Genomic DNA, 15,071 nt, shown 5'->3' with positions numbered 1-15,071 from the left:
CCAACATCCACACCGACCAATTGACTGGCTGCAGGAGGACGGAGGAGGGAGGAGGAGGAAGAGGAGGAAGAGGAGGAAGAGGAGGAAGAGGAGGAAGAGGAGGGTGAGTCTCTTAATTTCTCTCTGTCTCTGTTTCCATCAGCAGAAAGAAGCTGGAGATGATTTGTTATGAACATGTTCAGTTGATCTGTCGAAGGGAAGGAGACGAGCAGCAGTGATGGACCAAGTATCAATACAATCATTTAGAGATACTGAACTGCACTAAAAAGCCAACTCACTGAAAGTCTTTACAGTAAATGTTGGTATTGTATTAAATATATATATAAATATATATTATAGGGTTTAAATTAGTGATATATTCATGTATAAATGGCCCTTTAGTATTATAACTGGTTGAGTTGTTCGGAGTTAAATTGTGAGAATCTCATTAAGGTCTTTCTGTATAAATTCACTAAAATAAATATAACAGAAAATAAGCTCATTTTAAACCAGTTTGAGTTTCTGTACTTGACTTGATTCAAGTGGGAATTATTTACATTTGTTTTAGAAAATAACTGAAATGTGGAATTTGTATTGAGGTAGAATATTAACACTTTCAGATTATTTCACATCTTTTCTCAAATAAAAGTCTAAACTCGAACGGCACTGAGTCGAGCTCAAACCTCCCCCGAGGGAAACGATCCTACTCGCCTTCTCAATTTTATTAAAAAGAGCGAAGTCTGATTATCTGCAGCAAATTGTATAAACTCATCTGAGCACCATAAATGTCAGATTGTCCAATAAAAGAGTGAAAAGTGAAATGTTTGTCTGTGAAATGAAGTGAAACAGTTGAAGTAGAATAAAATACAAATAATGTTCTGTTCATTTCAAAAAGCAACACAACATGAATTTGTAAAGACCTCATGAAAGAATATACAGAGAGATTCTGAACGTACTTCTTCTAAAATGCAGTGATAAATATTCTGTGCAGATCAGCAAATCAAATGAGTTCCTGTAAGTTGAGTTAATGATTATTATAACGCTGTAGCTCTGTCTCATTTGTACTAGAGTACGAATGATTTATCGTTTCCCAATAAAACCCAGCTGATATGATTCTTTCACAAAAATTACAGTTTCGATGTTTAAGTTTTGTGGATGAGATATTTTACAGAACAAAAAACACATAAAAGATGTGTATAGAATTAACGTTAAAGAGATTGAATGTTAACGTTGTGTGTGATTTGATTCTAAAAAGAATGGGCCCAAATTTTAATAAGGCTAAACTGAACCCGAGTAAATGAAGCCTTGTAAATATATAATATATCAATCATATATGCTGCCAAACAATAAATACTGATGAATGTAAAAGTCTCCTGGTCAAACTGGAAGCTGATATCTCCCAGTTTAATTTTGCAACACGTTTTTAAATTGCTGTTCAATTTACATGTGATATTAGTAATTTAATGACATGTATGAAACAATGTGCAGCGAATGCGACTCAGTTTTCAAGCTGTTAATAAAACCTGAATCCTTATGTGGACTAACCGTGTCATGGAGACCCCCTGCTGGAGGAGAGACTGTACTGCAACCAGACTAAAGATTCTATAAGAAAACCAACAAACGTTTTTCTTCTTCTTCCTGAATCAGTTTCTCTCATCTCCTCTTATTTCCCTTTCCTGATTGTTATTTTTTATTTCTCAACTCTGTCAAAGCTGGTTGGCTCATCATCCAAACTCTCCTTCACCTTCTTCTTCTTCCTTCTTTCTTCACCTCCTTCTTCATCATCTCCGAACAAAACAAATAAACAACGTAAAAGAATCCGTGGAGGAAATCACCAACTGACTGACTTTGTTTACAGTGGAACTTTATTAAGAACAGAACATTCAACACACAACACACACTCCCCTCCTCTGAGTTTTTGGGTTCATCACAGGAAAACCCAAAAATGTCCAAACCCGATAAACCAGACGCACGTGATCCGACTCCGTTTAATCCAAATCGTCAGTGTCGTCCACGTCTTGCTGCTCCAGAGGCTTCGCGGCTCCTTCTTTGGAAAGTCTGTCGGCCTCTTCGTTGCCTGTGTAGCCGGCGTGACCTGGAATATACAGCTGGAGGAAGAGGAGGAAGGAGAGAAGGAGGGAGAGGAGGAGGGAGAGGAGGAGGAAAGAGAGGAGGGAGAGGAGAAAGGAGAGGAGGAAGGAGAGGAGGAGGGAGAGGAGGAAGGAGAGGAGGAGGGAGAGGAGGAAGAAGAGGGGGAGGAGGAGGGAGAGGAGGAGGGAGTGGAGGTAGGAGAGGAGGAGGGAGAGGAGGAGGGAGAGGAGGAAGGAGAGGAGGAGGGAGAGGAGGAAGAAGAGGGGGAGGAGGAGGGAGAGGAGGAGGGAGTGGAGGTAGGAGAGGAGGAGGAGAGGAGGAGGGAGAGGAGGAAGGAGAGGAGGAGGGAGAGGAGGAGGGAGAGGAGGAAGGAGAGGAGGAAGGAGAGGAGGTAGGAGAGGAGGTAGGAGAGGAGGAAGGAGAGGAGGAAGGAGAGGAGGAGGGAGAGGAGGAAGGAGAGGAGGAGGGAGAGGAGGAGGGAGAGGAGGAGGGAGAGGAGGTAGGAGAGGAGGAAGGAGAGGAGGTAGGAGAGGAGGAAAGAGGAGGAAGGAGAGGAGGGAGAGGAGGAGGAGGGAGAGGAGGAGGGAGAGGAGGAAGGAGAGGAGGTAGGAGAGGAGGTAGGAGAGGAGGAAGGAGAGGAGGTAGGAGAGGAGGTAGAAGAGGAGGAAGGAGAGAAGGTAGGAGAGGAGGAAGGAGAGGAGGTAGGAGAGGAGGAAAGAGAGGAGGAAGAAGAGGAGGGAGAGGAGGAAGGTGAGGAGGAAGGAGAGGAGGAAGGAGAGGAGGAGGGAGAGGAGGTGGGAGAGGAGGTGGGAGAGGAGGGAGAGGAGGTAGGAGAGGAGGAAAGAGAGGAGGAAGAAGAGGAGGGAGAGGAGGAAGGAGAGGAGGTAGGAGAGGAGGAGGGAGAGGAGGAAGAAGAGAAGGTAGGAGAGGAGGAAGGAGAGGAGGTAGGAGAGGAGGTAGGAGAGGAGGAAGGAGAGGAGGAAGGAGAGGAGGTAGGAGAGGAGGTGGGTGAGGAGGAAGGAGAGAAGGTAGGAGAGGAGGAAGGAGAGGAGGTAGGAGAGGAGGAAAGAGAGGAGGAAGAAGAGGAGGGAGAGGAGGAGGGAGAGGAGGAAGGAGAGGAGGTGGGTGAGGAGGAAGAAGAGGAAGAAGGAGAGGGTGAGCTGCTGGTTTATAACCTGAGGACCTTCTACTTGTTCCTAATGTAATGGGCCTCTAGCGCCCCCGGTGGACAGTTGTCTTACTGTAGTAAGGTACCAGACTGCAGAGGTACTGTGGCTTGTTCCAGTTTCAGACTGACTCTTCTGTGTGAACAGATTATTTAAATGAATAGACCCCGGCTGGTATTTACCCAGACCACCTCCAGCTCTGCGTTCAGCCGGTCCAGAATCACAAAGTCGTCTTTGTTGGTGATTTTTCCTCCAGATTTCAGTCTCCAGCCGTTCAGCTTCCAGTTCTTCACCCACTTGGTGACACCTGCAGGAGACACACCTGGTGCAGTGAGATATGCTGAGGATACAGTTTGTGTGTCGGTTCTTGCTGCTCAATCAGATGTTTGTTGTGCTGCAAAAATCTTTGTTTTCCTGAATTTCTAAAATGAACAGAGCAACTAATAAAACTGCATCATGGGAAATATGCCAGGTTGAAATAAACAGGAAGTGTCCTTTATGGTCTGATGTTCAGAAATCTCACCGTTGATTGTGAACTTGCTGTCGGTGTAAACAACCAACTTCTTGATGTTCTTCTCTTTAGCTTGTTGCAGAGCTTTGCAGGCGGCCTGGTTACACACACACACACACACACACACACACACACAAACACACAAACACACAAACACACACAAACACACACAAACACACACAAACACACACAAACACACGGTTAGAGACATGTCTGTGTGAGTGTATGAAAATTAGATATTAGCAAAACTGTTTAATTAAGCAATCTCTATATGTCCTGAGCCTGGTGCCTTGTGTCTGAGTCTGCACACTGAAGCTGAGATGTGAGGGGGCGTGTTTACCCGTAGCTCCGCCCGCTGGTTGGTTTGTCTCCCGTGAAGTCGCTCGGCAGCGTTTCTGCAGGAGAGCGGCGACAAACACTTTGATTTATTGATTTCATCGTTAATATGAGGAATCAGAAGCAGTGTGTAGTCTTTGATGCAGTGACGTCTCCTGTCTGTAAAGTGGGCGTGTCCTCACAGCGGGTGGTTGGGACCCCAGTAGACTCCGATGCCGGCTCGGGCGCCGACCTTTCCGTTTGACGTGCAGCAGCCGTCGGTGTAAACGACCACAGCGTCACCTGGAGGCAGGGAGGAACTAAATCAGTTCACAGATTATCCATGTACATTTTTCTATATTTCCTCACATTTAGGTATTATTATCTTTCTTTCCCCGTAGTGGGACTAATAAATAATTATCTTATCTTATCTTACAAAGATCTACTCATTTGAAATCAGCTTGAACATTATATATTGTATATTTTATCATCTATTGTATAGTCAAATACTTATATTTATACCTCTACTATATATCATATCATATCATACTCTCTCTCTGTATATTCTTTGTATATATATAAGTCTATATACACATATTTATACATGTGTACATGTTATTATTATTATTATTATATTTACTATTATTATTATTATATATACTGTTGCTGCAATTACTATATACTGCTATTATATTGGTATAATTACTATCATATATAAATATATTTTATGTTATATTATATACTATATATACTGTACTATTTTTATATACTGTCTAACAATAAAATTACCATCATATCATCAGTACTATTACCATCATCTTGCCAATGCAGCTTATCTTCCTATTTATCTTGTGTTTCTGTTTTTATTCTTTCTACCTCAATATTTTTTATTTTATTCTATTGTATTTTATTGTATTCAAATATACCGGCTGCTATGACGACTTAATTTCCCTTCGGGGATGAATAAAGTAATCTATCTATCTATCTATCTATCTATCTATCTATCTATCTATCTATCTATCTATCTATCTATCTATCTATCTATCTATCTATCTATCTATCTATCTATCTATCTATCTATCTATCTATCCATCTATCCATCTATCCATCTATCTATCCATCTCACCCATGTGTGTGAATCCATCTGGGTTTTGTGAGGAGGAACCTTCGGTCTCTTTGACTCGTTTGGGGGGGGACTCCAGCTCCTCGGGTGCGTGGGGTCTCTTCCTCCCCAGGGGGATGTACTCCAGAGGCTCGGGTCCTCGTTTAGGCAGCAGGGAGAGCGCCGGCTCAAAACTCTGCGCCGCTGAAAACCAACAACACTAAGTTTATCCTCGTGTTCGACAAATGCTGGTGTGTGGGTTCTATCTAGTGATGAGCTGAAAGATGAATGTTAGTGTCTTCATAGATCAGTCCCTCCTATAGGACTGATGCTGGACAGCCTCTAGAATAAGTCTAGTTCTCTGGGTGGTTCTCCAGAGGAGGGTCCAGACCCACGTACCGCTCTTGACCTCCGGCAGGGGGGTGAGCTCCACCCCGCGGACGAACGCCCACGCGTCTCGCTCTGCGGCGAACTTCTTGAAAGACGCAGCTGGGAACTTGTCCACCTGACTCTTACACTCATCCCTGAAGAAAGACGAGAGGGAAAAAGAGAGTGTGTTTCAGAATTAGATGTACATATTTCATATTCATATATACTGTGGACTATAATGGATCATGATCTTGCTGCTGACCAGAGACTATGATGCAGCAGGACTGTTTGACATATAGTATTGAAGTTATCCTTCAAAATGTTTCCCCTCATCATTGCTGCTGAAACCTTTCTCCTGATGATGTTCTCCTCTACACATGTGTCACTTGTGTCCGTCCTGGGAGACAGATCCTCACATGTGTCTCTCTGAGGTTTCTAGGTATTTTTACATGTTAAAAGGGTTTTTAGTAGTTTGTCCTGACTCTTGCTGAGGGTGAAGGACAGAGGATGTCTCACCATGTTAAAGACTATGAGACAAACTGTGATTTGTGAATATGGGCTATACAATTAACATTTGATTGATTGATATTGAAATGAGCCCTTGCTGACCTGTTGTCTCTTATGCCGAATTAAAACGTGAGCTGTTCTGATTTCAAAACTTTATTCACTTCTTATTTCTTGTGTCGTTTTGTTTTGATTAGACACAAATAGATTATAAACCACATGGATCTGAGCTAAGTTCGGCTGGAGGTTTCTCACAAGAAACAAACCTCCAGCCGAACCGGACCAGGGGCTCAGGACCAGTGGACCAGCGGGTTGTGGTCTGAGTTCAGGACCAGTGGGTTCAGGACCAGTGGGTTCTATTCCCCTAACAGGACCAGTGGGTTCTATTCCCCTAACAGGACCAGTGGATTATATTCCTCTAACAGGACCATTGGGTCTAGGCCGAGTGGGTTCAGGACCAGTGGGTTCTATTCCTCTAACAGGACAAGTGGGTTCCGGACCAGTAGGTACCGGACCAGTGGGGTCAGGACAAGTGGGTTCAGGACCAGTGGGTTCAGGACCAGTGGGCTCTATTCCCCTAACAGGACCAGTGGGTCTAGGACCAGTGGATTATATTCCTTTAACAGGACCAGTTGGTTCAGGACCAGTGGATTCTATTCCCCTAACAGGACCAGTGGGTCTAGGACCAGTGGGGTCAGGACCAGTGGGTACAGGACCAGTGGGTACAGGACCAGTGGGTCTAGGACCAGTGGGTTCAGGACCAGTGGGTTCTATTCCCCTAACAGGACCAGTGGGTCTAGGACCAGTGGGGTCAGGACCAGTGGGTACAGGACCAGTGGGTACAGGACCAGTGGGTCTAGGACCAGTGGCTTCAGGACCAGTGGGTACAGGACCAGTGGGTTCTATTCCCCTAACAGGACCAGTGGGTCTGGGACCAGTGGGTTCAGGACCAGTGGGTTCTGGTCTGGGTTCAGGACCAGTGGGGTCCGGACCAGTAGGTACCGGACCAGTAGGTTCAGAATCAGGACCAGTGTCTCACCAGGACTTGTAGACTCCGGGTTTGAATCCCTTCTTCACCGCGTAGTAGAACGTTCCCTTCGCCATCCCCCCCGCGGCGCAGCAGACCGTCCTGCGTATCTCTCTGTAAAGACCAGAGAGTCTAAACATCACCGTGCGTGAGCTGCGTGAGCTGCGTGGCCGACATCGTGACGATAACTCATCTCATCTCACAAAGTCTCAAAGATGTGCGTGAAACTCAGCAGCAGAATTAGCCACTTCCGGTTAGCTAGCCCGTTAGCTACCTAGCCCGTTAGCCTACGCTGATCCACACATGTGACAGACACGTCATTCCCCATCACCATGACAACCCCGTGGATGATCTCACGTCATCAGAAACTCACAGTTGATGTTTTGGTTGAAACCTGAAAAGTGACGCGACAAAGAAAATTGTGATAAACTGTGCTAGCAGCTGTTAGCATGAGTTAGCTAGCACTCGAACTCTCGCGATGTTATACTTCTTCTTCTTCTTAATATCTGTGGTTTCACGGCAGCTTGCATCCACCGTTGTGTTTCACTACTGCCCCCTGCAGGCGGTCTCGAATGCTGCAATCACTGCGTCCTTGTAAATGTTCACACACACAAACCGTAACAAATTCTACTGAATCAGATAAAGATGCAAATTGAAGATACATGAAAATACAATAATGTAAATGAAGAGTAGAACATTTTCTGGGTTTTAACAACAAAAACAGTTAAAACTCTTTCTACCTGGATTATTTTAATTTAACTATTGCACTCCGGATTGTCCAACACCTTCCATTGACCCTGTATTAACAGCATACGACAAATACCAACTTGAAACTTGAAACCAACACTTTAAACGTATACGTACAAAGGTATATAATTATTACCACACAACTATTATTTTAATATAATTAAATATCATTGGTGTATAAAGTACTTGAAAGCCATACTTGAGTAAAAGTACAGATATCTTACCTGAAAGTGACTTCGGTAAAAGTAAAAGGCACCCGTCAGAAAATGACTTGAGTAAAAGTCTTAAAGTAGCTCATATTAAAAGTACTTAAGTATCAAAAGTATCTGGTGTTGAAATGTACTTAAGTATCAAAAGTACCAAAATTAAAAATGCAAAGTGCTTTTTATAGTAGGCCTATACAGACACAAAACAACCCAAAATGTTTCTCCTCAAGATTTATCTCAACTGACTGAAAAATTATAACAACAATATGAATATAATGTATATAATGTAAAAATGTTGAACCCTAGATGAGAGAGAGAGAGAGAGAGAGAGAGAGAGAGAGAACCAACCTCCGCTGCTCAAGTAACGAGCCAGTTTGAGAATGTAAGAAGTAGAAAGTACCGAAATTGGTGTTCAAATGTAACGAGTAAAAGTAAAAAGTCGTCAGGAAAAGAAATACTCAAGTAAAGTACAGATATGTGAAAAATCTACTTAAGTACAGAAACATTTCTAAAGTATTTCTACCTCGTTACTTCCAACCACTCATTGCACTGTGTACCTGTACAACACTCCACTCCATATACACTTACTTCACATCATATGTGATATGTGTTAATATAAACCATATTGATATTATATATCATTTTATACAATAATATTGTCTTTTGCACACTCTGTCTACATATTCTTAGACTCATAGTATATTATATTACCTATTGTATAGTCAAATACTTATATTCATATTCATACCTCTACTATATATCATATCATACTCTCTGTATATTCTTGTTTACATAAGTCTATATACACAAATTTATACATGTGTACATGTTATAATTACTATTATTATATCACCATTATTATTATATATACTGTTGCTGCCATTACCATATACTGCTTTTATATTGGTATAATTACTATCATATATAAATATATATTATGTTATATTATATACTGTACTATTCTTATATACTGTCTAACAATACCATTACCATCATATCATCAGTACTATTACCATCATCTTGCCACTGCACCTTATCTACCTATTTTATTGTATTTTATCTTGTGCTTCTGTTTTTTTATTCTTTCTACCTCAATATTTTTAATTTTATTCTATCGTATTGTATTGTATGTTATTGTATTCAAATATACCGGCTGCTATGACAACTTAATTTCCCTTCGGGGATGAATAAAGTACTCTATCTATCTATCTATCTATCTATCTATCTATCTATCTTTTTCCCCCCGCATCCCGTGAACGCATCACCGTCAGCGGGGCCTCGTTCAGATCTCGCGATATTTGGCCTTCTCCCTCGCATGTGATTTAACGCAGCTCTCGCGATGTCTCGGTCTCTTCCGTGGCCGTCGTTGACTGAGGTGAGTCGCGTCTCTTTCCTCCGGTCGCGATCTTCTGCTCTAAAATGTGCGTTAATCAGCTCCAATCATTGCGTTCACGCGTCGTAAAGTGCGTGAACCCCGCGATGCGTTAGATTCTTTATCGTGCGGGAGCGGATGGTTTGTTTTATATGTTTTAATGGAGCTACTACGAAGTCAGGCGTTCTGTTAGCATTTAGCTGTTAGCCGCTAGCAGGCCGTGCATGTGTTCGCACAGGAGGACACTGGCTTCACTCACGTCCGCACACGAGTCCTATTAATTGAAGTTATTATATAATCATGTGTTTAACTTTTAAAACCTTTTAGCTAAGTTCCACTCGAGCGTGGAAGTGACAGCCGGCTAAGTGTTACCACATTGTGAGCTAGCTTAGCCCAGTTAGAACCCGGGGAAGCTAGCTAGCAGACACTGGCGTTATACTACAGTTATTACAACAGTTGTGTTCCACGTTGTGTGTTTCAATCTGCTCATAACTATGAGTTGAACCAGAGTTAGCATCTGAGCGTGTTAGCTGCTGTAGATCCAGAGGAAAAGGTCTCAATCAGTGTGAACCAGTTCTGTGAGGTTCAGGTCTACAAGCTGCTACTGTAGAGAAGTCATGTGCTAATGGAGATATGACAATACAGATATAAAGGGAGTGAATGAGGCAGAGTATTGAAGCTAAAGATTAATAACTTTGTATAGACCAGTCTCTCAAATGATGGTACAGCAGATGCAAGTGTATCTAAAGTACAAAGTGAAAATACAAGACTAGAGATATAATCATAAGGAGAGAGATCTGTGTCTGAACTCTGCAGTCAGATGTGTGTGTGTGTGTGTGAGACTCATTAACGTGTTTGTGTATTTGTGTTTCTCTCTGCAGAGACAGTGGCCATGTTCAGTACCAGCGCCAAAATAGTGAAGCCGAATGGCGAAAAGCCAGACGAGTTTGAGTCTGGGATCTCCCAGGTAAGAAGACCAGCGCTCAGACCCATGTACGTTTGAATTCAAAGCCGAATCAATGTGTTGAAGCGATTCTGTAAACGTTATGAATCAGATTTATCTCAGTCTGCTTCTGTTTGAGCTCAGTGACCTGCTAGTAGAAGAATCTGGACCTGAAAAGACGCCGTGATGGACACGACGGAGACAAAGTTCCGTCCCAGTCGTGTCCATCAAACACCAAATCTTATTCTCTTTATTCCAGTGATTTGCTCTTATGCTCAACTGTAGAAATGCAGATGTTCCCGGCTGATTAATGCGTCTCCCTGCAGGCTCTGCTCGAGCTGGAGATGAACTCCGACCTGAAGGCTCAGCTGAGAGAGCTGAACATCACTGCAGCGAAGGTAAGGACACTCGTCCCTCTACAGATGTGGTCTGGCTCACTACAGCCTGAACATCTGGAGTAGCACCGAAATGTTTGAATCGTAAATCCAATCCGACGTGGGCATCCAGGATTTGCTTTCCTGGCTCTGTCCTGGTGGCGTATGGGAGCGCAGCTTTTCAGCTAAGACGTACAGTCCCGTTCCACGATGTCGGAGACAAAGCTCTGTCCCCGGCCTCTGGCTGGTGAGGACGGGCGTCCTGCATATTCCTACATCTTCCCAGAGTCCTTCTGGGGCCGTGACTGGGGGGCTAAACCATGCAGTGCACATTTATATTATAGATTTTAAATGCTGTAATCAACATATCTCTCCAACTGTTCTTCAGACTGTGTCCTGTAGGGCTGGGAATTGGCAAAAATTTGACGATTAAATAGTATTGCGATACTGCAAATATTGCATTTCGATTCTGCGATTTATTGCGATTCATGTCCCCCATATTATTCAAAGGCATTACAAAAAATGAGGAAAATTAGACTGCTCAACTCACTTCAAATGTCACATTTAATTCTGTGAACAACATTGTCTTCTCCACATTAACTGAAGTGCAAAAACTTTGTCCTTGAACATTCAGGACACAGGACCTTTGTGATTATCTTCTGAATAGACCTCTCACATGAACACTGAGCTCAATCATATCAATAAGAGGAACCTAGAGCTTCAATCAAATTGAGACCTGCAAGGTCATGACCCAAAATGTTAAATTCATTTGGGAATATTGGCATTTTTGTTCAGAAAAAGCAGTTGGTCAACCTGCTCAGATGTTAAAGTTCCTCTGGAACGTTACTATATCTCCTGCAGTGGAGAACATCCTTTCCTCAGACACACTCGGTATCTTTTAAACTCTGAAACTCTCCTCGTCATGCTTTGCCAAGCAGGGGCTGTTTTTTTTTTTTAATATTGCAATACTTTGTGCTACAGTATCGATATAATGGCGGGTGCAAAATATCACAATACTGAACAGAATCGATTTTTCCCCCACCACTAGGGTCCTGGTGTCCCATTGGAACCAGTCGGGATTTGATCGTCTTTTTCTTCGCATGAAATTTGAAGTTTGTGTTTTTTGTTTCCAGGAAATCGAGGTTGGTGGCAGCAGGAAAGCCATCATCATCTTTGTTCCCGTTCCCCAGCTTAAGTCCTTCCAGAAGATTCAGGTCCGTCTGGTGAGGGAGCTGGAGAAGAAGTTCAGCGGCAAGCACGTGGTCTTCATCGCACAGGTGAGGAAGAGGAGGAGGAGGAGGTCCACCACAGGTTCCAGGGGCTGGTCCTGGTCCTGACCTCTGGCTGAATGTTGAAGGGTCGTAGGCTTACAAGAAGAGAACTTGTATAAACTGGTTTCTATGGTTCTATCCGACGTGGGCATCCAGGATTTGCTTTCCTGGCTCTGTCCTGGTGGCGTATGGGAGCGCAGCGCTAAGCTAAGACGTACAGTCCCGTTCCACGATGTCGGAGACAAAGCTCTGTCCCCGGCCTCTGGCTGGTGAGGACGGGCGTCCTGCATATTCCTACATCTTCCCAGAGTCCTTCTGGGGCCGTGACTGGGGGGCTAAACCATGCAGTGCACACTATCTACACACCAGGGTCGGACTGATCTGGATGTTGAGTTTTTCTTAATGATGTTGGTCATTTTTTTAAATGAAGCCATGTGTGTTTAATTTATACGATTCCAAGACTTTGATCATGTTTTGAGATATTGTCTGAATCTCATTAGAAGACATTTCACATCTGTTTTAACGTGACTATCTTCAGATAATATCCAGAATTCCAGTCTGACCCTGATAAGAGTTTATTGACGTGTTAAATTGTCTCCTATTTGCTGTTTTAAAAGTTTTTAAATTGTGATTAGAAACTGATGAGGATGTTGTTGACTTTCAGAGGAGAATTCTGCCCAAACCAACCAGGAAAAGTCGCATCAAGAACAAGCAGAAGCGTCCCAGGAGGTGAGTGGAAGTTCAGTTCAACTTCACATGGATACATTCATGTTGTTGGAGCAGAGAAACAATTATGAAGATATTTACTTTTCCATTACAGAGCTTTTATCTGTGGATCATTTCCTTTAAAATATAAAGTTTTGAAAGTTTCTTTCTTCTTTACCAAACACTAGAAGTTTTCAAACATTTGTTGAGTCTGACGAATCGTCCAAAACTCAGAATCAGTTTTCATATCAGATAAAGAAAAGCAGCAGATGTTGTTTCTCTGTATGTGAAACTCATAGTTTTATATGAGCAGTAGTTGTGTTTAGTCTAAATGTTTTTGTTTAAACCGTTTTGTCCGACGTGGGCATCCAGGATTTGCTTTCCTGGCTCTGTCCTGGTGGCGTATGGGAGCGCAGCGCTAAGCTAAGACGTACAGTCCCGTTCCACGATGTCGGAGACAAAGCTCTGTCCCCGGCCTCTGGCTGGTGAGGACGAGCGTCCTGCATATTCCTACATCTTCCCAGAGTCCCTCTGGGGCCGTGACTGGGGGGCTAAACCATGCAGTGCACAAACGTTACGACAGATCCTGTTCTCCGTGTTGTTAATTCTGTTTATAAGCAGAGCTCGTCAGTATTCAGACATCTTTGTGTTTGCTTCCTTCCTCCAGTCGTACTCTGACCTCCGTCCACGACGCCATCCTCGAGGACCTGGTGTTCCCCAGTGAGATCGTGGGAAAGAGGATCAGAGTCAAGATCGACAGCAGCAGACTCATCAAGGTCCATCTGGACAAGGCGCAGCAGAACAACGTTGAACACAAAGTAAGTGGACGACTCTGAAGGTTCAGATAACATGACACAGCCGTTATCAACTGGTCTCTATGGTAACACCCGACGTGGGCATCCAGGATTTGCTTTCCTGGCTCTGTCCTGGTGGCGTATGGGAGCGCAGCTTTTCAGCTAAGACGTACAGTCCCGTTCCACGATGTCGGAGACAAAGCTCTGTCCCCGGCCTCTGGCTGGTGAGGACGGGCGTCCTGCATATTCCTACATCTTCCCAGAGTCCTTCTGGGGCCGTGACTGGGGGGCTAAACCATGCAGTGCACAAACATTATGATAGATTCAACTGTTCATGTTAGTTCTGCTGCAGAAGTAATGTTTAAATATAGATTATTGTCCTTTTGTAACTTAGCTGATCAGATATTTATCAGCTCAGTTAATTCTGAGAATCCACCTGTTGATGCTGAAGTTAACGTCTGTCCTGGTCCCTCAGGTGGAGACGTTCTCTGGAGTCTACAAGAAGCTCACTGGCAAAGACGTCGTGTTTGAATTCCCTGAATTCCAGCTGTAAATGCAGATGACAAAATAAATTTGTTTACTCTCAATGTTTGTTTGGAGTTTCTCATCATTCTGAGTGGAGGTGACATGACAGAGAGAATATCGGTGAGGTCACAAGTGAAGCTGTGGATTAATCTGATTGTGTTGAATCACTTTCTCATTTAGGGTTTTGATAATTGTAGATTTAATTTAGCTGCAGGATCAGACTCACGTCCCTGATGATGAGTTCCCCATAGAAAACTCCTGATAACAAGTATTAACTGTTTAGAAATAATTTGATTCACCTCCACTTCAGGTGCATCTCTTCTGTCGTGTGGAAGTCTTTGCCAAAAAAATGCGTCTACAACTTGTAGATGTGGAGGTTAATTCTGTGCTTCACTTGGAGAAGGAAATTAATCCCAATGGCTTAAAGTAAACATTCAAATGTCAAAATGTAAATTAAAACATTGGATATTTTGAAAAACTAGCAAAAAAGAAACCTCTGCCATTTTGTTTGAGAATTTAAATCAAGAGTAAATCCATAAACTTTAAACTGGACCTAAAGATGAAGCCAAGATACAGAGGCTGCCACCTTGTAGCATTGAGAGGTGGGGCCAGAGGATCGAGGCCCCGCCCCTACACGCTCTCAACCAATCCTGACGTCTCAGCCTGTGTGACACAAATATGACTTTATATTTTCTCAGCAGGAACAAACTCAAATCAGCAAACTTCCTGTTTCACATCTTCCTTCCTCTCTCGTCTGATTCTCAGACTCTGAAACTTCCTCTTTATCACGTTTTCATTTCCTGAAGTTACTTCTCGGTGAAACTGTCAGGATTTGATTTTATTTCAGTGTAGTACTGACCTTCTCCACTAGATGGAGCAGTAACACTAAAATGCTTGAGACTTCAACTTGTCTCTTTATAAAGATTTAACCGGATTCATGAAAGTTGTTGTGATGGATTAACTGTTTCTACAACTTATATTAAAATGTGTATTAAGATGTTATAATGGATTAGTGTGGGGTCTGTCTTCATCAGGTTTGTTAAGTTCAATTTTTAAAACTTAGATGTGAG

General features: G+C 43.0%; 2 protein-coding genes and 4 non-coding genes across 7 annotated transcripts; 5 read left to right on the top strand and 1 right to left on the bottom strand.

Moving 5' to 3' along the window:
- Nucleotides 1-1,822: 1,822 nt before the first annotated feature.
- Nucleotides 1,823-7,543, bottom strand: rnaseh1 (ribonuclease H1). 2 transcript variants are annotated; one of them, XM_061091424.1, is made up of 8 exons: nucleotides 7,077-7,543; nucleotides 5,564-5,688; nucleotides 5,189-5,368; nucleotides 4,266-4,365; nucleotides 4,088-4,142; nucleotides 3,760-3,844; nucleotides 3,419-3,558; nucleotides 1,823-2,087 (listed from the first exon to the last, which is right to left on the bottom strand). In XM_061091424.1, exons 1-8 carry the CDS (start codon nucleotides 7,202-7,204, stop codon nucleotides 1,968-1,970), a joined length of 933 nt encoding a protein of 310 aa, XP_060947407.1. In that variant the 5' UTR covers nucleotides 7,205-7,543; the 3' UTR covers nucleotides 1,823-1,967. The 2 variants fall into 2 exon arrangements, with proteins under 2 accessions (XP_060947407.1, XP_060947408.1); XM_061091425.1 differs by having other exon boundaries at nucleotides 3,419-3,543.
- A 1,814-nt stretch (nucleotides 7,544-9,357) lies between these two features.
- rps7 (ribosomal protein S7) lies at nucleotides 9,358-14,063 on the top strand. The gene is made up of 7 exons (XM_061091416.1): nucleotides 9,358-9,392; nucleotides 10,271-10,356; nucleotides 10,659-10,730; nucleotides 11,840-11,983; nucleotides 12,642-12,706; nucleotides 13,350-13,500; nucleotides 13,952-14,063. Exons 2-7 carry the CDS (start codon nucleotides 10,282-10,284, stop codon nucleotides 14,027-14,029), a joined length of 585 nt encoding a protein of 194 aa, XP_060947399.1. The 5' UTR covers nucleotides 9,358-9,392; nucleotides 10,271-10,281; the 3' UTR covers nucleotides 14,030-14,063.
- On the top strand, nucleotides 10,823-11,041 carry LOC133024980 (small nucleolar RNA SNORA73 family). The gene has a single exon (XR_009683146.1). It is a non-coding gene; the product is annotated as a small nucleolar RNA SNORA73 family (small nucleolar RNA).
- LOC133024970 (small nucleolar RNA SNORA73 family) lies at nucleotides 12,117-12,334 on the top strand. Its single transcript, XR_009683137.1, has one exon. It is a non-coding gene; the product is annotated as a small nucleolar RNA SNORA73 family (small nucleolar RNA).
- LOC133024979 (small nucleolar RNA SNORA73 family) lies at nucleotides 13,038-13,255 on the top strand. Its single transcript, XR_009683145.1, has one exon. It is a non-coding gene; the product is annotated as a small nucleolar RNA SNORA73 family (small nucleolar RNA).
- On the top strand, nucleotides 13,570-13,788 carry LOC133024969 (small nucleolar RNA SNORA73 family). Its single transcript, XR_009683136.1, has one exon. It is a non-coding gene; the product is annotated as a small nucleolar RNA SNORA73 family (small nucleolar RNA).
- Nucleotides 14,064-15,071: the final 1,008 nt, after the last annotated feature.

This window comes from Limanda limanda, chromosome 18 (assembly GCF_963576545.1).
Source record: "Limanda limanda chromosome 18, fLimLim1.1, whole genome shotgun sequence".
Classification (NCBI taxonomy): domain Eukaryota; kingdom Metazoa; phylum Chordata; class Actinopteri; order Pleuronectiformes; family Pleuronectidae; genus Limanda; species Limanda limanda.
This window is presented reverse-complemented; position numbering and strand designations above follow the sequence as displayed.

What these genes read in the sequence shown, in the direction of transcription:
- rnaseh1 (XM_061091424.1), bottom strand. Translation starts at nt 7,204, where the DNA reads ATGTTTAGACTCTCTGGTCTTTACAGAGAGATACGCAGGACGGTCTGC. An exon ending in AGATGGATTCACACACATGG is followed by an intron (nt 4,366 to 5,188) that starts GTGAGATGGATA and finishes CCCTGCCTCCAG; the next exon opens with GTGACGCTGTGGTCGTTTAC. An exon ending in TGGGGTCCCAACCACCCGCT is followed by an intron (nt 4,143 to 4,265) that starts GTGAGGACACGC and finishes GCTCTCCTGCAG; the next exon opens with AAACGCTGCCGAGCGACTTC.
- rps7 (XM_061091416.1), top strand. Translation starts at nt 10,282, where the DNA reads ATGTTCAGTACCAGCGCCAAAATAGTGAAGCCGAATGGCGAAAAGCCA. An exon ending in ACGTGGTCTTCATCGCACAG is followed by an intron (nt 11,984 to 12,641) that starts GTGAGGAAGAGG and finishes GTTGACTTTCAG; the next exon opens with AGGAGAATTCTGCCCAAACC. An exon ending in AGAACAACGTTGAACACAAA is followed by an intron (nt 13,501 to 13,951) that starts GTAAGTGGACGA and finishes CTGGTCCCTCAG; the next exon opens with GTGGAGACGTTCTCTGGAGT.